The following is a 25,065-nucleotide window of genomic DNA, read 5'->3' on the forward strand; positions in this document are numbered from 1 at the left end:
CCAGAATTCTTCAGGGTAGAAAGAGTTCTTCTGCAGCTCTGCATCAGGGTAACTGGATGCCAAAAACCCGTTGGAAGGAAGCATCAAAGACAGAACTGGGATGAAACAGAACCATATCAAGGTTCTCTCATAAGACCTAATTCAGGTGTCTTTAAATAGATAACTGGTAAACAATATTGCCAAGGGCTGAACTGTAGTAGGAACACTGTTCTGCTCTCTACAGCTCAGCAGGAAAAAAATATAAAAATCAGCCTGTAGTTCTTGAGTCCGAGAAGAAAATTTCACCAAGGTGTACTCCCACAGGGAAGAAGGGCCAAATGAGGATAGAAAAAGTCCAGGAAGCACCAGCAAAGAGGATTGGTGAGAAAAGCATCCCATTAAGAACATAAGTAAGACTTGGGCTGGAGAAAACAGAGGGAAAGAAGCTGGAACAGCAGCAATAAAGCCATGATGAGGGAGGAGATGGAAGGAATAAATTTTCCTTGTGAGGTTCCTCAGAGTTTTTTCCGGTATTACACTACCTTCACAGCAACTGTCAGGGAGACAAGAACTTTCCTCCCTATCTGCACTGACTTCTCTCTCTGGAGAGGAGCCCTCCAAATTGCCACTGTTAAAGATGTCAATACAGAAAACTCACCCAGAAGCATCTCAGAAGGCCCACTTAATGCACATCCCCACCATGGAATAGGATCAGCTACACCGGTATTTTTTCTATGATACAATTTGGCAGACCCCGGTGTGCACTCCCCCAGGAATGGAACCTGCATAGAATTTTTAATTAAAGCTTTCAAAGTTTTTAAATTGCCTTTGATGTTTCTCTCATTCAAATCATTAAATTTTGGAGGAAAACTCATTTAGCTCTCTGAAGATAGGCTTAAAGGGAAGTATTTTGCCGCATGCCTCATACAGGATCTCTTCTGAAGCAGTTCATGATGAGAGCAGTCTCATCATCCACTTACCAAGCAATTTCCTGGGTTGAAGCAATTCTGTTAGGTTAGGTCTGTGTCAAAACTGATGACCCAGACTCCAACACTTAGGCAGGAGAAGGTGAGAGGACAAGAATTTCAGTCCTAAGTGTACAGGCAGTGAACTTTTCTGAGTCAACAGTGACTGTGGATCTGAGATGCCAAAACATCCAGTGAATGGAAAATTACTTGTTCTATCCTGGTTATAGCCTACCACATTATGTCAAATTGTTCAACATCTCAAGACATTGACAGCCCTTTTGATAAACTCACTACTATTCAATACTCACAGAGTTGTAAAAAAAATTGAGATACTCATTTACACAGAGATTACAATGGAAAAATGGTTGTGCTTTTAACAAACTGGAGTTTAATAACCAGTATGGAGCAGCAGAACTAAAAAAATAAGATGGTTAGCATCTTCACAGAAAAATACCAAAAATATAACAGACATGGGATGCTTTAGGCATAGGGCCTAGTACCTGATGAGGGGGGTAGATAGAAATCTTCAGAATAAAATGTTTCCTGCAGAGATGTCTGCAGAGTGTTTCATGTCAGGTTGATGGTTTGGGGCTAAAAAGGGCATGGGATTAGAAGGGCTTCTACGTATATTGGGGAGGAAGATGTGAAGGGTATAGCCTGCTCATCTAACATTTCAGCATTGGGAAGAAAGTTGAGAATGACAAAATCGAGTGAAATGGTAATTCTTGTACAGTTACAGCCCGAGATTGCCTTATTCATCATGACTGAGAGTGAAACTACAAGGCCCTACAAGCAGAAGCATGAGAAACACCTAGAATGTAACAGAATCCTACATTTGTTCTGCAGCTCATTCCAGCATTAGATTTGTTGGGTATAATTTTTATGATTTCATTTGTTCATTATGATTTATGTGTTCATTTGTATTGCATTTTATTCTTTCTCATGTCAGGATTCTGCTCCCTTTGTTACATGAGCTTTTCCCATATTGGCTTCTTCTCATTGAAGTTTTCATCTTGCCATTTTTCACTGTCATTTTCCTGTGCCACTCTATTCCTTCATTGTATTCTCTCTACAAAAAAATACTTGATGTATTTTCCTGTTTGGGTTTTTAAAAATATTTTGCATAAAATGGCTATAGTTTTTGAATTAATTTGATTAATCTATTTATTTATTTTAGATTCATACAGAAAGCGTAAGGATGTAGTTTGCTGGGATGTATTTGTAGTATATATCCCCAGCAATGTCTTAAAAATTAAAGATAAACTAAAAACCACCCACTCTCTGAGGTTACTGCTATGCAGATAGCATCTAGTCAAGAAGTGAGATGATGGGATAACTTGCCAGATGACACATACTGGTATTTAGGTTGTCAGTAATAATAAGGTCTTCAGACTGAAATTAGCCACAAAATTCTCTATAGAGTATTTTAAAAACTACATTTATTTGCATTTATCTCATGTAACTTCTCAGTATTAATAATAACACCATTTAAAATATCTCTAGCAGCAGATGTTTATGTGATTAAATTTTAGGGACTGCAGTACTGCTGCTAATTTTCCCAACTAGAAAAATCATCTGAGTCTGAATTACAGGCTTTGCTGTGGTAGAAGCACTCTGGAGATCTACCCAGAAAATGATGTACAGGGAGCAAAAGATTTTAATGATGTACTCATGCATGAACTAACACGGCTGCCTGACATATATTCTAAATTTAAAAGGGTCCCTGTAATTATTACATTATTGAAAAAAACAGCTTCCTTTTTCATGGCATGTGAACAAAGATCAAAGCACCTTCCCCCACCCATTGCACCAGGGTTTGCACTGTGAGGACATGCTGTGCAGCAATGAATGTCCTGGCTGACTGGCTAGGACTGGGAGAAGCTCTGAATATAGGCTGGGTACCAGCTTGCACAAGTTTACTGCACCTTATCTTTAAATCAGTGTTGCATGACTGATCCTCTGCCTTTGTTTGCAATTACACATGCAGTCCCTGCAAAGAAATAACATAACAACAAAACAGATCTCTAATTGCTGGTTGTCTCATAAGCAATGAGCATCTGGGTTCTTGCTTGTCACAACAGTGTGCAGTGACATTCTCAAAGTCATTTCCAAATTGTCTTGACCATGTTTGAGCTCTGACTATTTGGTGTACGCTCTCCAGCTTTGTCACTGAGTGTTTCTTCTCCAGTATTTCAAGGCCAGAACCAATTATATGTCACCAAGATACTCCAAGCTATTGTGTGGTTTACACGAATATTTAGGCTTGGTTACAGCTGTTTATTTTCTCCTAATTTGAATATATGTGTTTTGCTGATATGTGTATCTCCCTAGTGGCCTGTTAAGATTGACAAGACAGCCTTGGCTGAGGCAGCAATGAGCTATCTGGTTATTCTAGTAATTGCCTGAAATTCTCTCTGCTTGAGTCTTGGACTCATTAGTTCCTGCCTTGTGGTGCTTTTCTGGCTGACATCATCAGGTATGATGGTTCTACTGGGATACAGTAATACAAATGAACCAAGGTCTACAACATAGAATATGCAAGCCACTGTTTTGCTATTTTACGTTTCACTGCCAAAAAAAGAAAAAAAAAAAGTAAAAAAAATTGAAGTATGTCTCAATAACCATGGAGAGCAGAAGCGTGTGTGCTCTGGTGATTTAGGGGTCTGAATTTATTTAGGATCCTGAGTTATGACTAAAACCTGAATATTGTGATTAATAGAGACAAGCACATCTTTATGAATTTGTTTGACTTTTCCATGAATCACAGTAATTCTGACTTTCACACATGTCCCAAGTTTCTCAATGTGTTGCATACAAATTTATTCTCTCCTGTTATCCATTACTTTCTGTTCTTTTCATCAGTAAGCCCCTAGTTCTTATATTTAAGACAGACTAGCCAATCATTATCCAGGATATGTGTGCACCATGGATTTATACAATGGCATAATGATATTTCCTGTTTGGTCTTTTCTCTTTCTTGTTTTCCTAGGAAGGAAATGTAACACAGTCATGGTAGACAGTCATTCTCCCAGTGTCCCATAGGAGTCTGTGATGTGCTGAAAGAGCATTCAGAGCTCTAACCCCAGTCACACCTAGAGCTTTGGTGGTCACCTTCTGTACTGAAACACAATGAGCACATCCTATGGCAGGTATTTCTAGACAATGAGAAACTGTCATTTAAAGAGTGAAAATGTAACACACATGCCAATTTACATATTGCAGATGGCATTCCACCTGAAAAAAGAAATCCTTGAACTAGGGTTGTGAGGCTTTAATCAAAATGAGCCTCTCTTATGGAATAATCTCCAAGAACTGTAACTGTGAATTGTGTAATTATCACTGAGCTGATAATGTGTTGGCACTGTGTCAGTTTTTCCAGTGCTGGCTTTTTTTTTTTTCTCAGCTACCTCTGTTGTACTTTGAAGAACATCTGTAAATTTCTAGTGTGTACATCTTTGTCATTTGAACACCCCATTTCATGTAGCCCTATTTTTTCACTACATTTTACTGTAGAGCTCCCAAGCACTTGAGCTGCAATCACACTGGGAAGTCATACCCCTAACATGCTACCTAATGACTAGAGCCTGACAGTGGCACCGTGCACTGTTATCTCCTGCTTCATCATTCTGTGTTTCAGTTGTGGAGCTTTGGAGTTCTTTCTTTGATTTGTCACAGATGCCCTTCATTAATTTAACAGCTCACATCCCTGATGTTTGAGTTCTGAGAAAGATTAACAGGGCCAAGGACTTCAAAGGCAAGACTATAACAATCTTCAATGATCCTTTTTTTGTTTGCTAACTTCACTCAATGATTGTCAACCACATTCCATTAACACTAATTTCCATTAACATTTGTCAGTTGGAAAACTATGTCAAAGCTTCTCTTGCTTGAGGCTTGACTCCATTGCTGCCCGTCCCCAGCCCAGCTGAGGATGCAGAGGCTATGTGGCAGTTCAGCTTTATGCTGACAGGTCTACACCTTATACCTCACACTCACAGCTGCATGCCACAGCAGCCACTTGAGGCCTCCAGTGGGCACTTGGGTAGACTGAGAACAGCTGGTGATTAGTTAAGTCAGGATGGCTGAATTTACTGCTTCCTCAACTCTTGCTTCCATTCTCCTACAGGTGAGTTTCAGCCCTGCTTGTACCATGATGTTACATGTTCCTGACCCCTGACAGCTTCAGTCCACCAGACCATCTCAAACTGAAAACAGAACTCATTTATGCTATAGCAACTCCAAAGCAAATAAATAACCTGACAGCATCAATATAAAATAGTTTCAGGATCCTACCAAGCTCTCTTGCCATCACATGCATTTCCTTATAAATTGACAGCAACATTGATAGTTCATCATCTGATTTTCTCTTCAATTCAATTCATTAAATGATTCATCCATGTTTCAAGAAACCAACTTCATGAGTTCCTAGAAAAACCTGTTTTTGTCAGGTCACTGCTCTAAAGCAATTTCAGTGAAAACAGATGCATAATTCCAGCTGTTTCCTGAGAAATGAGACATCTCTATAGATTTATGTCCATGTGTTTGGTGATAGGTCAGTTGGCTTTTTAGAATGGATCAGAGCAGCATTCCCCCAAGTAGGGGTTTCAATATGTTATCCAGCCACTGATTTCTATCAAAATTCTAGGAAATTTACATGCCAAATTTGCTTGACCTTGAACAGCAACTTCCAGAAGGGTAAAGGAGGGACAGATAGAGAAAGATGGCAGGCAGCACAAGCATACACATTTCAGTTCCAAAATATAAATATATATATATATATATATATATATATATATATATATATATATAAGGCATCTTCAACCAGAACTACCAGGATAAACAAAAATGATTAGAAAAATTAATAACTACTACAAATGTTCCTGACCACAGATCAATGCCAACTCTTGAATAACACCCAGTGATTTAATTCCTATTGAGTTTCTGTTACATAACAGATCTCTTAGGGTACAAACTCCATGAACCTATACCTTGGAATCAGTTTCTTGGCTATACCAGAACTTTTTTTTATTTCACAGAATGAAAAGTAGAAAGAAGAAGAAGCAGGTGTGCAAGGTCATTGGAAAATTGCACAAATTAAGGTATAAATTAAAGCCATCACAAATAAGCTTAGTAACTATTTCAAGACTTGCTTGGTAAAAAGTGATTTTCTGGTTTACCTGAGAGGTGTGCGTGAAGAAATTTACATTAAATTAAAATGTAAGTCTCAAATAAGACTATACACATATCAGTTTGCACCTATGCATTAGTAGAAACTAACCAAAATTGGAGTGTTTCTGGTTTCCTGTGTGCACAATGATGGTATTTTCACCTTCCAAAAACTGAAATAAAACATGAAAACATGATAGATTTCTAAGTCTTTGAACAAGCCACTGCACATGTGTTGTGACAGAAGTAGCTGCCTAATAACTTCAGCCAAGGTTTTCTCCAAGGCCAGTTGCCCCACTGGCACCACTCAGGCACCAGAGTGGTGGTGACAGAAGAGAGAAGATGCCTGACTCAGTACAACAACAGCTGGTCTCTGCCAGGCTGGGACTGAACCAAGCCAGATCCATCCCATCAGCTCCTACTTCTGGTTCCCACATAATAGGGGTTACAACCTCCTCATCTGGGTCATTTGGTACAGACTTTTACCAAGCACAGAGGTACTCTGCAAGTGGATAGACAAAGGAGCACTGAGTAACTATTTGTTAGCTGATGAACACAGCAGCTAGGGCTAACACACTACCAGGCTGAGTGTTAATATGCCCTGCAGCAAAAAACAGTGAGTGTCTGAGGAGCCAGTTGTCCTGGGCAAGGCAGGGAAGAGGCATCCTGTGCTGCTCCTTGCAGAAGTCTGACTCTCCCTACTGCTTAGCTGCTGTGTTCTGAGCCTCTGTTCTCTTCTTATGGTTTAAGGACGTCAGTAGACTTCCCCTTGAATCTCTGAGCTGCAGACTATTTCCATTGCAATAATCACACATGCCTGTGGCTTCCACTCATTTGTGTCGTGGCTTCAGCTTGAGCACTTCCTCACAGCTTCCTCTGGCAGACGTAGCCACATCAGGCCACAGCAAAAGCCTGAGCTGAGCCCTGAGTCATGGGGTGACAAACCTCTGTGTGGAGGCTGTGCAAGCCCTTTCCTAAGGGGTCATGTGTGGATGAGAGCCTGCAGGCAGCTGCCCTCGGTCAGACTGTCCCCAGAGGGACAGAAGGACCTGGGGTGAGTGACACCAGTGCGGGGCAGCTGCCTCAGCAGTGCTTTCCCACCCACTGTCACGCCCCCCACTCTGGTGGCTTGGACCCAAAATCTCCCTCTCTCCACACTTGCTGTCATGCTCTGGTGTCAAGGAAAAACTCTGAGAGTGGCACAGCAATGCGCCAGGCTTGGGACACGAGGCTGGAAAGCTGTCAGGTGGAAAAGGGATGTTGGTCAACAGTGACTGAACATGAGCCAGTGTGTGCCCAGGTGGCCAAGAGGGTCAATGGCATCCTGGCCTGGATCAGAAACAGTGTGGCCAGCAGGACCAGGGCAGGGATTGTCCCCCTGTACTCAGCACTGGTGAGGCCACACCTTGAGAGCTGTGTCCAGTTCTGGGCCCCTCACTACAAGAAGGACATTGAGGGGCTGGAGTGTGTCCAGAGAAGGGCAACAGAGCTGGGGAAGGGTCTGGAGCACAACTCAGGTGAGGAGCAGCCGAAGGAGCTGGGGCTATTTAGCCTGAAAAAAAAGGAGTTTCGGTCAAGACCTTACTGCTCACCATCATTCCCTGAATGGATCCTGTAGCCAGGGAGGAATTGTCCCAGCTAAGAAGGATGAGAGGAAGTGGGCTCATGTTGCACCAGCAGAGGTTTAGATTGGATAGTGGGAAAAATGTCTTTACAGAAAGGCACTGGAACAGGCTGGCCAGGGAAGTGGTGGAGTCACCATCCCTGAGGTGTTTAAAAGACACGCAGCTGTGGCACTCAGGGACACGGTTTAGTGCTGGACTTGCCAGTGCTGGATAAAGGGTTGGACTTTGTGATCTTGGAAGCCTTTTCCATCCTAAACACGTCTCTGATTTAATGTTGCCTCAGAGCTGGGCAGTGACTTCCATATTGGGCCTGGTTTTGCAGTGTTTTGTCATTTATTAGTGTTGCGCACTTTGTATATTTTTATTCCATTTTTGGCATAACGAGAGATTTTACTGCAGCACAGCCCGACTCCTGTGCAGCCAGACAGCAAACGCGAGGTTTGTCCCAGATTAGACCCGGCGGAGGAGCAGAGGGAAGCGATTCCTGAGCCGTTCCCGCCCGCCCCGCCGCCCATCCGCCCGTCAGTCGCGGGACCAACGCAGACTGCGCGCGCCGCCGCCGCCCGCTCCCCGTTGGCCCGGCCCGGCCTGGGCGGGAGGAGCGGGGCGGGGATGGAGGCCACGGCGCGGAGTTCGGAGCGGGCCGGAGCCGCCATGCGGAGCCGCGCCGAGGTGGACGCCACGCTGCAGACGGCCAAGCTGAACCCGGCGGAGCTGCTGCCGGTCGTGCACTGCCTCAGCTTCGGCCCGCAGGCCGGCGGCGGCGAGTGCTGCCTGCTGCAGCTGGAGCCGGGGCTCTGCGCCGAGCTGGAGGCGGGGCGCAGGTACGGCGGGCGCGGGGCTGTCCCGGACAGCGGCTGTGTCCGCACTTCTGTATTCTTCTGATGCGGTGGGCGTAACTGCCCCTTAAATCCTTTAATCCTGTCTCAGTTACACTGGAAACGAACAGCTATTTCCTTATAAGAAGCGTGTTTTGTTTTTTTTTTTTTTTTTGTTTTTTTTGTTTTTTTTGTTGTTGTTTTTTCCTCAGTGTGTGTGTGGTGTTTTAGTTTTTTTGTTGGTTTGGTTGTTTTGTTGTTTTTTTGTTTTTTTGGTTTTTTTTTTTTGTGGAAAGCTTCCTGCTGTGGGACTTCTGAACAAAACTCAGAAAATGCTGGAATAGACTCCCCAAAAAGTGGTCAGAGCACCAAGGCTGCCACAGCTCAAGAAGCAATTGCACAGCGCTCTCGGGCACCTGGTGTGATCCTTTGGGCAGTCCTGTGCCAGCCCAGGAGCTGGACTCAGTGATCCTTGTGGGTCACATCCAACTCGGGATATTCTATGATCAGAAATACAGGTTTAGAAAAGATATCATGTCTCTAAAAGAATCCTGCTGACTATGAGATTTTCCTGCTAGAACTCTTGAGGCCTGATGGATGGCAGGGTGCCGTAAGTTAGACAAATTGTCAGGGAAGGATGTGCAGTATGGACGTGCAAATTGGCAGGGAAGGATGTGCCCTACTATGCATTGGGTAGGATGGTTATGTGACGCCACACTCTGAACCAAGAGCAGGTTCTACATAAGGTTTTGATACTGTTTTAAATTTCTTCCTTTCTGCAATGCCAGTGACATAAGGAAAATCTTTGAAGTGATACAAAATAGGAAATCCTTCTAAAGAAGGTAGTTCTCTGAGATGCATGTTAGTAAGGCCATTCCTATTTCGTGCAATACTGATGAAGTATTATCTGTTAGAGGCCTGAATCATGTTGATCCCTTGGGACACAGCTGAGCTTTGTTCATGCATGCAGGCTTTGGCAAACAAGAGGAAGATTTAATTGAATTGAATCTGAGCACTTAAGTTAGTGTATGTAGCCTGGGAGGAACTGAATGTTCCCCCGTTGTGCTCCTGCTTTGGTATTATCACGTCCTCATGCAGAATCTTTACTTCATCAAGTATGTGAGCTGAGAGGGTGCTTTATATTGTCTCTTTGTCCAGAAGAATTTTTTTCTTTCCTGCTTGGAATTACTTGCAAGAAAATAGGTATTAATTGTCTGAAGGGCTCTGCACAATAAACACAGTTTCTGTTTGCTTTCTTGTTTCACAGTGGGCCAGCTTCAGTCCTCATTAAAGAACAACTCTAGTTTGTTATCTAATTTTTAAGATGAGTGAACTTCTTCACACATTAAGCATCACTTCAGCAGTGTTTTAGGGGGGTTGAGAGAATTGGTGTATGACTATAGGCATTCAACTGTGTTCTGCATGAAAACTTGGAATGCTTGTCTTTTGAGTTCCCACACTAAAAGGAGAAGGAAAAACACAGTCAATTAGATTAATTTACACTTGCATCTTTATCTTTTGGTGAACTGTGACTGCTGCTACCAAACAGAACTGCAGTTTGTAATTTCTTTACAAATGTATGAATGTGAGAAAATATCAAACAAGTTTAATAAGAGTTCATCCTGAAACAGAGGTAAAAATACATTATTTCCACGTTGTTTTTTTTCCAGCCTAATAATCCGTGGTGAAAAGGATGAACATGCAGTGTTGTGCAGCAAAGACAAAACTTATGACATGAAAATAGCAGATACCTCAAATATGCTGCTGTTTGTTCCTGGTTGCAAAACTCCAGAGGAACTGAAAGCAGATCAGGCATCTTGTAATATTATTCATTCACAGGTATGTCTTTCAGGGTTTTTATTTGTTTGCTTTAATTCTGTGCTTTTTTATTCTCTGTAATTTCTTGTATTTTGTCCAAGATGCATATGTGAAATCCAGCTGACATTCAGTTGCCTAAACATAGACTTTTAATGCCATTTTAGACACCCTGTGGTGTTGCTTAGCCACTATTGCAGGCTGCCACTGGGGAAAGGATGAGTCTCCTGTAGCTTCTTTGTGTATTGACCAGTTCCAGGAGGATGTATTTATAAATGTGCTTTTTATACAGGGCCATGCTACACCTTAGGGTGTCCAAAATGGGTTTAGAGCCTTTCTTCAGGCAGCTGAACTTTCTCTGTAATGTATGATTATTATTTTGGAGAAGTTAAAACTGTGCTTTATTTTCATTGCATAGTAATTACTTGTGGTAGGTATTAAAAGCTTGCAAAGAAAATATAATTTCTCAGTGTTAGCAACTGTTTTTAAAGTAAGCTATTTACAGGTTGATTTTTAGGAGTGCTTTTCCCAAAAGGGAGATTTTACCATGTTGTATCTGAATACTATTTTTTAAATATAGAAATGTATAGTAGAGGAAATATATTGTATTTGAATATCTGTATAGAGGCTTTGCCCCGAGAGGTCCGGGTTGTCCTTGATGGGCTGCAGCTGTGATGCCCTTAATTGGGCTGCAGCTGAGACCAATGAAGATAACTGGGATAAAAGGGGGCAGGTTAGCCAGTCAGGGAGAGCCTTGGAGGAGTCTTGACCTGAGAGAGAAACAGCATGCAGAAGAAGGAGTCAGTGAAGATCTGCAACCATGAGAACGCAACAAGGAGGTGTATGGACTTTAGAAATCTGATACAACAACAATATGAGACTCTAGAAATAATAGAACAACAACAGAAATGTGTTCTAAGGTGGCTCTTTCAATTAGTGTATCAAAACGTTTGTCAAAGTGAAATTTTAGAGTTCTCAGTTTAAGAATTCATTGTTCTCTGCCCTCCTGAAGCACAGTTAATAAAATTCTATTAAAAATAGCTAGGCAAATATTTTTAGTTAATTATTTTCTGTAATGGACATAATGGCATCATTGAGGAATAATCCTACTTCAACATCAGTTCTTCCATGTGGTCTAATGAGCTAATGTAAAAAGTTAATTGAGGCTGAAGTAGGTTAATGAGTAAGTAATATTCTTTCATATACTTTTTTTTTTTGCTACATTTAATCATTTCACTATTCCTGTGAAGTTACACATCATAGAAATGTGATTTGCTTAGGAACTATTTAAAAAGTTTTATTTCTAAGAGTTCTCAAAATTATATCAAAATGTAAGATGGTTCATTAACACTGCAAATTATGAAACATAGCAAAAGATACTATGTGTACTCAGTACTTTGGGGCTTCACTGCCCTTCACTTGCTGTCTTGGTGCTGATCTTTGTGTCACTTTCACAGCTGATACAGCCAAAGCATCTGCCATTTTATTCACAGAGCTTATCTCAGGTTATGAGCTTTGGAATATTAATTAGAATTATTTATTTCCTTTTCCATGGAGAGTATCTTCTTATTACCAAAATGATCAGAAAACAACTTGGGAGGAAAAAAGCCTAGCACTTAAGTAAATGCTAACTGACATGAAGCTTGGAAGCTTGTCAGGAAGTTGGTGTTTAGCTGAATTTTTTTACCAAGCCAGTTATGTAATAGATTAAAATTGACAGAATTCTGTGTATTAGAATTTGTATACAATTACTTCTATATATAGGTGGTTTTGCTTATAGTTGATTTAAATGGAAAATTATTGTAAAGTTTTATTTGTTGTTTTTATTTTTTTTTAAATGGAGGACTTCTAAAATACCTCAGGTACTCCAGTAAAGCACTTAGGGTATTTTAAAGCACTGTCTAGAGCACTGTTAAAGCTCTGCGATTTAAAGCACTAAAGCACTGTTCTGCCTCTGCGATTCTGTTCCCATTTCTGTCAGTTTGGTAAATAGTAGAAATGATGCTGAAAGGCCTCCAGTAGTCTGGCCTCTTCCAAGAATCTTGCAGTAAGTCAAAGCTGTACCCTGTGAAGCATCTCAGGATTACTCTGAAAGTAAAGCTTTGGTAAGTCGGTGTTGTTGAATCAAGAACAGCCAAACTTCCTGTTGCACACTCCTCATTTTTGTGTTGACGCAAGGAGAGGAACAGAGATGTCTTGTCAGTTGTGTGCAAGTGTAGCTTTCTGTCCTTGTTAATGTCTGCTTTGCTTGAGCTTAGGACTATGATGATTCATCAAAAAGACTGAAGGAGATCCCAAGCTTGGGAAGAAGTGGGGAAGATAGACACAGGTTAATGCAAGAGGTCTTTTATGGCAGTAACACAATTTACTGTTAAGGCAAAAAGCAGTTTTGAGGGGAATTGTGCAGAAATATATCCTGTGGTGATTTCCTATCATTTGCAGAGTTGAGTTGTTACCTTTGTCTTATGCACTACAAGGATATATTTTATCAATCAACTGTGGATTTTTATTCTTCACTGTCTATAGTAATATTTTTTATTGAAAATGATGCAATGATTGTTTTATCTTTAAAGTAATTACCCTATTAATAGTTACTTGTTTTTAATGACTGGGTTAACACTGCTTGCTGATAATTTTTGGTGAGCAGCTTTGAATCTAGATGCTACATTAAAATGTTTAAAGAGTTGCTGTTTTCTCTTGTAGATTGCTGGTTTCTCCAAGAACTATTGGGAATTAAGGAGATGTCGACCAAAACTGAAGAAACTGAGGAAGCTTTTGATGGAGATCCATATGAAGGGCCTGATAGTCAGAAAGATCAGGCTTCAACGTTTTCAAAGGTAAATCAGCTGTGTAAATTGCTTTTTTGTAATTGGTAATGAGCAAGTTAAAGTGAAGAAACATTCTTAAGTAGAAAAATCCCTTTCCTCACATGATTCACAGTGCTTCTTTAAGTTAATTTTTTAACCCTTCTATTCTAAACAAGTTGATTGTTGATAGCACTTCCAGTAAGTACAGGTAAGCAACCTTTTTATTAGTTAAAAGAAGGACATGGAAGGAGACTGGGCATTTCCCTTTTCCTATGGGAAGTTGCTTAGAGCACAACCTTCAGAATTTTTTCTAAAATCCTTGAGAGTGACATGACTATAAGGTCAGAGCACACCCATGTTCAGGTTGCTTGCCAATCAGTAATTGGTGATGACAAGGAGACGAAGGGAGTTGAAGAGAGTAACAGGATTATATAAGGCATGGAATAAGACATTCTAAAAGAAGGGAAAACACAAAATAAATCCTATCTTGCTGTCTTATGGTGTTTCTAGGCATAGAAGGACATACAGCAAAATAAGGTACATTAATGACTGGTTTGAGGATTGATCACCATTTATTTTTGAAGGAGAATGCATTTCCTCTATGAGGTTACTTGATAACAACTAGATATATCTGATAAATGTAGACAAGTCTTAACCTTGCCTCTGGTGCAATTCCTAAATGAATCTGAAAGCTCTCCAGGGGCAAGTTCTTTCCTATGGGACTAATTTTCACTAAATCCCAAACAATGTAGGTGTAGTAATGATTTCCACTGTTTTGTTTGCTTACACTTAACATTTATCTTGTGCTGGGAATTAATCAGCCACCTTTAATCTGTTTGAAAACAAATTACTCTTTTGGTTGTTTACTATAATCTGAGTCTCATGATTTTCAGGACTGTATCATACACAGAGAACCCTAGCAGAAGAGCCATAAAGATCTATGGCACTGTAGAGAACCCTGTTGCATAGTGTTTTGATTTAGTACACTAGAGGAAAGCTTATAAATATATAGGCCAGTACTGAATTTTACTGTGAAATGACAGGGCATACTCAGATAATCACAGACATCTGATAAGAAAAGGAATAAGAAACATATCAAATACATTATCTGGAAGTTTCTGCTGTGGACATCTTGCAAGTCAACCCATTCCATTTTATGTTTGCAAGGGCAATGCAGCTGATAAAAGCATCAGAGCTGAGAGCAGTGATGTATTCAGAAAAGCTGTTGGGATTGCTGGGCTGACCTCAAAGCAGAAATGTGTCCCAAGGACTTCTGTGTAAGGCATCTGAATGGCAGCAATAAACTTCAAACACACATACTGATTTGGGGATATTTTTGCTCTCAATTGCTAGCAGCGTGGATTTTTTTAAAGTATTGTATGATAGGGTCATCCCTCATTGACATACTGGTGGGAGCTTGGCCTGATGATAGGAACAGCATAGTCCTATCATCTGACAGGAATAGCATAGCAGGAAGTGGAGGCCTTTCTGTATTTATTAAGTGGTTTTTTAACATGTAGATGTTCCAAACATAGTGTTGGTATGTTCCATTTGTGTTCTCATAGTCTGATAGATCTCAATCCAATACTTAAGCCAATGTTTTTCTTTCTGATAGGAAATACTCTTGAGCTATAATCAACACAACTCTAATATTAGAGTTGATTAAAAAGGCTGTACTGTGAATAAAGGAATTGGTGTCCTATTTCCAGTGCACTCAAGTCTGGTATTTCTTCCTTTTACTTCACTCCTCATGATAACTTCTGATGCACCCACACCTTCATAAACCCATCACCACAGCACCTTCCCCTCTCACCACAGAACTGTTCTGCAGGGAGTATTTGTGTTCTGGCTGGGTCTGTGCTGTGTGTGTGCCAGCTGATTAGCAGACACTAAAACACAACATGTAACTGTTGAGGTCATGCTGGAGGAGGCTTTCCCTCAGTGGAGGTACTAGGTGCAGGTTCTGACTTCTATCCAAAAGTGGTAAGTGATTTTTCGCTTTGCCTTTTCTTTGAATCTCACAGATAAAAATATGTGATTTCAGAAAAGCCAGAACACATTCACTTTTTATTCTTGCTGGGATACTTCACTTGCAAGGTCTGCTTGTGCTAGTTTGATGTTCTGGGAATATAGGTATATTACTCAGACCTGGTACAAAAACTTTCCTGTAGTTAGACTGCCTTTTATATTGAATAACCCTTTGAGAAAATGTCTTAAGGTTACAGGAAAAGTTTCAGAGAATGTGGCACACCTTAGAAAATTCAGTCTGGGGGAAAAAACATCTAAAGCTATAATGAAGGAAAGACTTATAATTTAGTATGGTCACTGAAGCAAAGGAGGAGTAATAACCTCTTTTATTTCCTTCTTTTTTCCCTTGTTGCAGTATACAACAGAAGATTTGTTAAATCTGATTCAAGCAAGTGAGGAAGAAATACTCCACCAATTGCAGGTCATAGATGCCTGCAAAATTGAAGGTATTTGTATCTAAAGAATATTCTTACCTATGAGAAATAACCCTCTTATTTTCCCCAAAATATGTCTCCCTTTTTTAAGGCCTATTCTATATCCTTGTCTTTCAAGGTGCAAGTTACTTCAAAGTTCTAAGACTTGTCCATGTCCTCTGCTGCTATGAATCTGATCAGAAGGATGACGCTGAGCAGGCACTGCCAGTCTCTTTCTTTCCAGGATAACTCCTTTGATGCTACAAACACTGCATCAGAGTATCCCACCCACAGCATTGTTGTTGTTCTATTATTTCTCTAGAGTCCCATAATGATATTATCAGACTTCTAAAGTCCCATACCTCTTTGGTGTATTCTCGTGGCTACAGAGCTTCACTGCACAGACTTCTTCTTCTGCATGCTGTTCTCTCTCAGGTCAGGGCTCCTCCAAGGCTCTCCCTGACTGGCTATCCCACCCCCTTTTATCCCAGTCATCTTCATTGGTTACAGCTGCAGCCCAATTAAGGACATGGCAGCTGCAGCCCATCAAGGGCAACCAGGACCTCTGGGGCAAAGCCTCTATACAGATATTCAAATACATTTCCTCTACTATATTTCCCCCTTTTCTTTTACTTGAGTAAACAGTTGTACAGATGTTCAAGTACAATACATACATTTCCCCATGACTCACAGGCCATGTACAACCCACATATTTCCCCATGACTCACAGGCCATGTACAACCCACATAGCTCCTTGCTCAAAGGCCATACTCTTTCACAGCTCCTTGACCCAAAGGCTGTTCTGTTGCAGCTCTTGGCTGCCACAGCTCCTGGCTGTCTTATCTTCTGCCAGCTATCACCACAGCTCTTGGCTGTTCTGTTGCAGCTCTTGGCTGTCTTATCTTCTGCTAACTATTACGTCGGTGTCACCAATTGTTGTTGTTCTATTTCTAAAGTCCCATAATGATATTATCAGACTTCTAGAGTCCCATACCTCTTTGGTGTATTCTCGTGGCTGCAGATCTTCACTGCACAGACTTCTTCTTCTGTATGCTGTTCTCTCTCAGGTCAGAGCTCCTCCAAGGCTCTCCCTGACTGGCTAACCTACCCCCTTTTATCCCAGTCATCTTCATTGGTTACAGCTGCAGCCCAGTTAAGGACATGGCAGCTGCAGCCCATCGAGGGCAACCGGGACCTCTGGGGTAAAGCCTCTATACAGATATTTAATTACATTTCCTCTACTATACAGCATGAATATTTTTTAGCTGGTCACCCTCTTCATGAAGGAGTGGGTACTGCTTTCTGTAGTTCTAAAGGTAAAAACAGCTGATTCTTAGGTAACCCCATCCTTTTCATAGTCCTTTCTTCCTCCTGGACTTGGTTTATCTCAGTGTCTTCCTGCTATGTGAGGAAAGGTTTGAGCAAGTGCCTCACTTTGGGACAGGTCCTGTTCATCCTTTACTTGGCCATGCCCAAACTCTCAGTGGGACACAAGGTGATGGCAATCCTAGAGTCATCTGGGTTTCTGGATTTTTGTGAACTTCTTTGGACCTGAGCTGTTGCTTTGTAGAGCCAATGAAGCCCATCCTGTTCATGCAGTTCTGTTCCTGAACTAAGCATTAGTTTTTCCTCATCTTGGAGTGATATTTTTAGTGTCTTTGTAGCTGTGGCAGTTAAAAAATTACTAAAGAATTACAAACAATAAGATAATTAAGTTTCATTCTCCTTTACATATGCTTTTATTATGTAGTTCCTTTTCTCAGCTTTTAATCCTGAAAAAAACACAATGCTGCTGCATATCATAAAGGTGTGACCTGAATGTCCAGACTCCAGTAATGTATCTTAATGGCAATAGAATAATGTATCTTAACGGCAATGGAATTAAGGTGTTAATGTTTTCCTTCTAACAGTGTTTTGTGGTTCTCTGTTTGGCAGGATATTGGAGAATTCTAGACTTCGACTATGAGATGAAACTCTTGAATCATGTGACTCAGCTAATAGACTCAGAGTCCTGGCCTTTGAGTAAGGTTCCTCTCTGTGCCTGCCTTGAAGAACTTGGATCTCTAGAACCCAGGTAAACAATTATTTTAGTACTTAAAATTGCCTACATTCATTATTAACTATGTGTAATTACAGTGCTTGTTAGCTGTCTATTAGAATTATAGTCTTGCAAATCTGGATTCTAGTTACTGTGATATAAATGATACATTTTCTTTGTTTCTAAAAATACTCAAGGGAATTTTTAGACAGGTTAGTAAACTGATTTTAGTGCTTATTGTTAGTATTTTCATTGATCCACAGTAGAAACATTACTGCTGAGTTGTAAATGATGGAAGGAACATGTACTTAAGTTGTCAATTGCTCAGCATCTTGAAATAGCTGTTCTGAAGCTATAGCTAGCCAAAAATGTTTGGTTTACCTGTTGCATACTAGCTGAGAGGGGGAGTATGTTTTCTGGTGTAGTTCAAAAGTACCATTCAAAGAAAGTCTTAAGTTTACAATATTAGCATTTTCCATTTAATTGCCTCTTGGCTGAAAAAGATATCTGCAGTTAGGCTATAATTTATGACAGAGCTTCAGAAAAGTGCCTATTATTCAGTAAGGGATAATTAATTGCCAAATTTTTGACTTGCATCATAGGATCATTCAGACTGGTAAAAAAACATTAGGATCATTGACTCCAACCACAACCATTACCACACCACTGCCAAGTCCAGGACTGAACCATGTCCCCAAGTGCCACATCTACACGTCTTTTAAACACCTCCAGGGATGGTGACTCTACCAGTTCCCTGGGCAGCCTGTTCCAGTGCTTGAGAATGCTTTCCATGAAGAAATCTTTCTTATATCCAATGTAAATATGTCAGGCCATTTCTTCTGATCCTGTCACTTGTTACCTGGGGGGGAAGTACCCCCACTGGCTACAGCCTCCTTTGAGGCAGTTGTAGGGAGTGATAAGGTCTCCCCTGGCCCTCCTTTTCAACAGGCTAAACACCCCCAGCTCCCTCAGCTGCTCCTCACCTGAGCTGTGCTCCAGACCCTTCCCCAGCTCTGTTGCCCTTCTCTGGACACACTCCAGCCCCTCAATGTCCTCCAGTTCTGGTCTGAGGGACCCAGAACTGGACACAGGATTTGAGGTGCAGCCTCACCGGTGCTGAGGGGAACAATCCCTGCCCTGGTCCTGCTGGCCACACGTGCTGATACAATTCTTTCTCATTGGAAAAAAAAGATATTGCAAGAGTCTATTCCTTATTTCCCTTACACATTTTAGTCTTTGCTAGTTATAACTAGAAAGTGGAAGAGACCTTTGGGGGGAGATCCTTCTCTCTTCTATTTTTTACCAGTTTCTTCATTTCACCCACAAAAATGTGTCTCATCATATTCTCTTCAGTTTATTTTCTTCTCCATACCTGTTACCTAAATCTTCTTGGTAACTGTTTTGGTAGTGTCCTAGTAAACACTAGTATTAGAACATGTTTTCTGATTTTTTTTTTCCAGAGAGATGATAGAACACATTCTTTTAAGCTATGGCAGGAAATATGTTGATGATGGTAAGTTTGGGAAAGATAACATGGTTTAACTTTGCATAAAAGAAATAGTTATTAGTGAGGAAATGTAGGCTTTTGAAGAACGGCCCTAACAAATGACTGCTACAGTGCAAAGGAGAGTAGGAGGAGAGAGCAAACTGGGCTAAAAATCAGTACAATTGTTAAAGGAAATTTCATAGGTAAAAAAGGCTATTAAACTGTACAAGCCAATTGTGAACAGAGGTACTGGAACTGATTTATTAGGTGTGTACAAGCCATAATTTCGTGACTAAAGAGAGCTCACTAGTAAAATTTAGATGACATCCTCTCTTTAGATACCCTAGAAGATCTCAGATATTTAAGTAATTAATTGTGTATTATGAGTAGTCAGTGGTATGAATTCAGCTTGCCTGGAGTAGGTATCTGCCTGTGATCTCTTGAACTGCGCCACAAGATCTGCTGCTTGTAGGGATTAGATTTGCACTGTCCATCTCATACACAGATAAAATACTGCACTGCGGTAATTCAGTCTGAATTCTTCCCCACAGTGGCTTTCATCTCACCTTTGGCTAAAGCAGGAGTTGCACTCAACCTTAAAAAACACAAGGAAGTTATTGGAGTGACAACAGACTCTTGTCTTAATATATTTAGGCAGTTTGCACAAGGAACAAGTCTGAATTACAGAAGTGGCTGAAACAATAGAAGGAAGTGTTTATACCTGATTTGGGTCAGAAATTTTAGCCAAGTCAGTGTGAGAGAAAATTAAATCTCATATCTTCATAATCTCATAAGGGTGATTAAAGAAGTGAAAGTTTTGTTTACAAGCCATTCAGAAATAGGAGTGAGAGCTGTAGGAGGAACAGGACACTGAAAGGGGAAAACATGGAGGGCAAGCACATTTATTGATACAAATTAATACTGTAGTTGGGACAGTACTGCTGTATTCTGCGTAATTTGTTCCTGAGAATGAGAAGATACCATAATTTATCCAAATTAATACCAAGTCAAATTGCTTCCCAAGGGAAAAAAAAAAAGGATGCTTGGTGTATAGAAGACTGTAGAACAGAATGGAAATACAAGGCCGTTCTTTTATCAAAAGGCAAGAACCCCAGATAACCTAGTTTTTGCTTCTTGGCAGGGGAGGTTTTCTTTGAAATGCATGAAGATAAAATATGCAGAGCTATAGCACAAATGCTTTTGCAAAATGCAGTTAAATTCAATCTATCTGAGTTTCAAGAAGTCTGGCAACAGAGTGTCCCTGAGGGGATGACAACAAGGCTTGATCAGCTTCAGGTAAACATGTAAAGAAGGATGGATTATTCTGTGAATAGGCTGTAACTGACTTGTGTCATATATAGATTTTAGCCATTATTGGGTATTGTGTTGTTTCTGTCAGCTTTTGAGTTCAAGTATGGTTTATGATATCCTCTATGAGCACCAGTAGTCTGGAATCATAATTTAGGTTTCTGTAACTAAGGCACATTTCACTGTTTGAAGAAAGGTTGCAGCTATAATTTACTACTTGTAAATGTGACTGGAACAGAAGCTGAAGCTGTTGTTGAATAGATGGTAGTGACAGCCAGTAGAGTAGCAAACACTACTGGAATCCTTTTGCTCAGAGGAGGCAGAGAGATGTTGGAACCCAATAGATTCTCCCTTCCTTCTTTTCATAAAAGAAATGATAAATACTGCCTGTAAAACAGTGCTTTTATGATACTTCTTCACTTTGCCTCTGGTAGTGCAGTTCTGGAAGGCTTTGGATCTGCAAAGAGCAACTTGCATGGGATGTTGTCAGAAAGAAGGAAGTTTAATTGTTTTGTCAGTACTTTTTATTTCATTTCTGATGCTGTTCTGCAGGGCTTGGCTCTTGTGGATAGAAGTTCAAGACCAGAGACCATCTTTCTGCTGAAAGTGGAAGACTTACCTGAGGACAATCAGGAAAGATTCAACAGCTTATTTGGCATACGGGAAAAGTGGACAGAAGTGGATATTACCCCTTATATACAGTAAGGATGTATTTCTTTTTATTAAAACATAATTAGTACCATATTCTTCTCTTTTTGTATAGCTGGCTTCTGATGAGCCATCACTGCCTCAGTGATACTCTATACTTTGCATTTTAAATTTAGTGGATTCTCTATGAATAGAGTACCCACCTCTGGGATCTGTAACTCTCTTTTTTTGGACTTAAATGTGTGTAAAAAGTTGATCCTACTGAGCTTAATGGGTGATAACTCTCATTTGATTAAAGCAGACAATTCAAAGGCTAAACTTGCTGACATTTACTCTCTATTTACAACACTAGAACTATAAGGCAGTAGTGCTTCCTGTACTGCATCTGTTGTTCCTTTGGTAGTTAAGACTTACACTATGCATTATCTGGAATGTCCAGCTGTGATATATGTGAGAAGATGTTGATGCTATCCCAGAGGTAACTGCATCAACCCTTTATGAGTGGCTCTAAATTTACCATGCTATAACTGAATTGTTCAGAGCTAGCTAGATTGAAAACTCTGTTAGAGAACAGTAATAATAAAACTCTGCCTAAAACCCCAAATTCTTTTTCTGAAGTAAGTACTATAGTTTTGCCTAGTGTGTAAATGTCAAGATAACTTCTAAACTTGAGGTAATTTAAAGCATTATGTGACAGTTACAGTAGTTCTGTTTTTTTTTCCAAACATCCAAATCCAGTTTATTGCTGTAGTTGCAAATGTTTTACAGATTCATTTTGTGTGATAGTATCTCTAAATGCCAATGTCCTGTGCTTTATTTCCTCTGTAGAGACTTGTGTGCAGAGAAGCAGACTGTTGGTGCTCTTCTGACAAAATATGCTCGCTCATCAATGCTGAATGGTGTTAAAGTTTATAATTCTAGAAGACCCATCTCATAACAAGTATTGTTTGAAGAACTGAGGATACTGAATGTAGTAACAGTGACTGTTACTTGCTGCTGCCTTCTGGGGAAAAGAGTGGCCAACCATCATTATACAGTGTACTTGAGTTTAAGCTAGGCTACTTGAATATGTTGTGTTCTCTGCTCAGCTAAGGAGAGTGTGAGGACACTTGTGGTCTCTAAGGAATGATATTCAGCTCACCTTCCTTTGCCAGCATTCTTTGCCAACCTTCCTTTGCCCAACTTCTACTTCTTGAATACACGTAATCTCTTTATCCACAAGTCTGAAATGAATATTAAAAACTTCCTTAATAATAATTCAATCAACTCAATTGAATAGCAAAATAGAAATTTTAGTCTTCTGCCCATTAGTGGCCATTCTTAAAGATTAAGGTTTCAGTGCAGTGTTCACATTTTGAATAGCACAGAACTCATCAAGCTGATGAACAAATCATTCCCCACTGAGACTACATCAGTCTTGATTTTGAAAATTGGTTCCTTTTAAGGTCATGTCTATGAACACCATCAGCACCTGACACTTTAATACTTGGCAGAATGGCCTTATATATATTACAAAAAAAAAAACCTAATTGCAGTGAAGTGTGAATATAAGAGAGAGTAGTTGGATGTTGTGGTACAAATTTCCTATAAACTGTCATTAAAATGTAGCTGAGGTAAAACTAATGCTTTACAGAAGACTACTTGTGCTTTTTTAAAAAGAACCTACAAAACTTTGTAGTACAATTGTTTTTTTAAAACTTTGCTAGGGCAAATGACAGCACATAGAAATTGTGCCTTACAGTTTTGTAATGATAATACTGTTCTATGTAAATGAAACAGAATGTTTTGATGATACTGCCATGAAGTGGTGTACCTGAGATGGTAATTTTGTAATCATTAAAAAGGATTATTTGCATGTCAGTAAACCAGAGTTTAATATTAGATCGTTTTCAGATTTATATTTTCAGCTTAACAGTTGTTGGTTATATGATACAAAAAGCATTTTTTCCATCAGACTCAGATGCGAGGTAGGAAATACATTGGAACTGCAGCATTCCAGCTGTAGAGTGAGTGGGGAGAGTAGAGAAACTCCTCCTAAATCAAATGTAACTCAAGATGCACACTGTGTGCATACTTGGAATTTGGTACAGATAAAAAGCTGAATAAAAGCTTCTTCCTGAGCTCTGTTTATTGTTGCCCAGCGCTGCAAGGTCAGTGTCCTGTGCTGCACATTGTTGGTGCAGGGCTGTGGTGTTTGACCAGCTGTGTGATGTAGAAGGGCTCTCTGCTGGGAAGGACTGCCTTGTTTGGTGTCTGGTTCCAACAGCTCTGGTCCCCCAACAGCACCAGAAGGTTCACTCCCAGAGATCAATGGTTATCTGAACGGAAAAGCCTTGGAAATTCCTTCCATTGCATCACAGAAGGCCCCTTAGTTGAAATATGCAACACAATTGATACTTTTATATTTGTGCTCCAAGTTTGTATTTACATAGGTGTTTCTTTGTAAAACGAATAAGAAATTAAGTGTTTAATGAATAGAACTTTATTACGGCTATGAGAAGAGTTTGTTTACATTCATTCTGTGTGTGTTATCATTCCATGTGTGCAGTACTCCTGCTTGGTTTTGTTACACATTGAAAATGAAATGACCCTTTCAAACTCCCACCAGTTTCTCCGATGCAAGCATTTATTTTAACCTAAAATAGATTAATCTGAAGTGACTTATACCAATCTTGGTTATGAAGGAACTGTATCTCGCGTCCTCCAGCTCCCACCAGCAGCGCCACCCGTGAGGCGGCAGGCGGGGCTCGCTGCGGGCGCGCGCCGCTCCCGCCGCCCCTTCCCGCCTTCCGCCCGCCCGCGCCTGCGCGAGCTGCGGCGCCTGCGCACGGGGACACGGCGCGGCCCCTCTCGGCTTTTGGGCGGTTCGGGAGGGTTATTTTATTCTTCCTTTTTTTTTTTTTTTTTCCTTCTTCTTCTCTCCGGCCGCCGCCGCCGCTGTAAAAAGCAGCTGCCTTTCTGTAAAATGGAAAACTTCACCAGCCTTTCCCGCTGAAGTGACAGAGCTCAGTCAATCGGGCCGTGACCTCTCACCCGCGGGTCGGAGGTGACTGTCAAGATGGCGGCGGCTGCGGAAGATTCGCGGCGGGCGCGCTGCTGAGGGAGACCCGCGGGGCCGACCCTGCCCCGGGCCCGGCCACCGCCCGGCCCGCTCTACCCTCTGCCAGGCCTTTCCCGGCTCTCAGCGGACGGCGCTGCCCCAGCCGGCGCTCCCGGGAGCACAGACCCCGGTGCCTGCCCGGCCGTCCTGGCTGCGGCCCTCCTGATTCCGTCGCTCCCGCCGCCGCTGCCGCTCGGCCGGTTGTGTTCCGTAGTTCCCGTGGAGAGGAAGCGCCTCTGGACTGGTTCCGTAAGCCCAGCAGACCGAGGGTCTGCGTGTGCACCCACGGAGGTTTTGCACAAACACTGCTTGGTGGTGGTGCTGTAGCGATGGCGCTCATTGGAGCTGAGGATTCCTGACTGCCGGGGGGTCGCACATCGCTGAGGAGATGAGAGATCAAATACGGCGTGACACGGGGGAAAATCGAAGGACCCGCTGAGTGAGGATGATGTTGATGCCAGTCTGACGGTCAGCAGAGTGTGTTTAGTGCTGCGGTTCAGGATGAATAGGAAGAAAGGAGACAAAGGATTTGAAAGCCCAAGACCCTATAAATTATAAGTATCCATTTTTTTAAATTGTTATACTTGAAACCAATGCACACTGAATCAGGCCAAAGGCTGATTAATAATAATTTATTTAAGAAGGAGCTGTTGCTTGTGGTGTAGCTTGCATTCAGAAAAGGTGTGTTGCAGATAAATGTTTGAGTGTGTAAATGGACTTATTCATGAGCAGCAAGTCTGTCAAACATGCAGTCTCATAAAGATATTTACATTATGCTCTTCAAACTTTGGACGTCTCTTCACACAGTGTCAGTACTAAAGACCATACTACGATGTTCCTTCCATATGTAATGCTGTGTCAAAAAG

At 41.1% G+C, this 25,065-nt stretch overlaps 2 protein-coding genes across 4 annotated transcripts in view; both read left to right on the forward strand.

Annotated features, from left to right (window-relative positions):
- The first annotated feature begins 8,349 nt into the window (after positions 1-8,349).
- DSCC1 (DNA replication and sister chromatid cohesion 1) lies at positions 8,350-22,980 on the forward strand. Its single transcript, XM_036395443.2, is given in 10 exon segments — positions 8,350-8,562; positions 10,227-10,395; positions 13,075-13,153; positions 13,156-13,208; positions 15,562-15,652; positions 17,555-17,693; positions 19,118-19,170; positions 20,285-20,439; positions 21,004-21,152; positions 21,928-22,980. Coding segments are annotated over 10 exon segments (1,209 nt in total). The 5' UTR covers position 8,350; the 3' UTR covers positions 22,037-22,980.
- Positions 22,981-24,043: 1,063 nt separating this feature from the next.
- The window catches only part of TAF2 (TATA-box binding protein associated factor 2), a 60,549-nt gene continuing 59,527 nt past the window's right edge, over positions 24,044-25,065 (forward strand). For 2 of the 3 annotated variants that reach the window (XM_036398838.2, XM_036398846.2), the window contains exon 1: positions 24,048-24,753. In XM_036398838.2, the coding sequence (XP_036254731.1) occupies positions 24,701-24,753 (53 nt within the window). In that variant the 5' untranslated portion in view covers positions 24,048-24,700. Of the gene's footprint in view, positions 24,754-25,065 lie in introns of all 3 variants that reach the window. The other variant, XM_036398854.2, reaches the window with a different exon arrangement.

This window comes from Molothrus ater, chromosome 1 (genome assembly GCF_012460135.2).
Source record: "Molothrus ater isolate BHLD 08-10-18 breed brown headed cowbird chromosome 1, BPBGC_Mater_1.1, whole genome shotgun sequence".
Lineage (NCBI taxonomy): Eukaryota > Metazoa > Chordata > Aves > Passeriformes > Icteridae > Molothrus > Molothrus ater.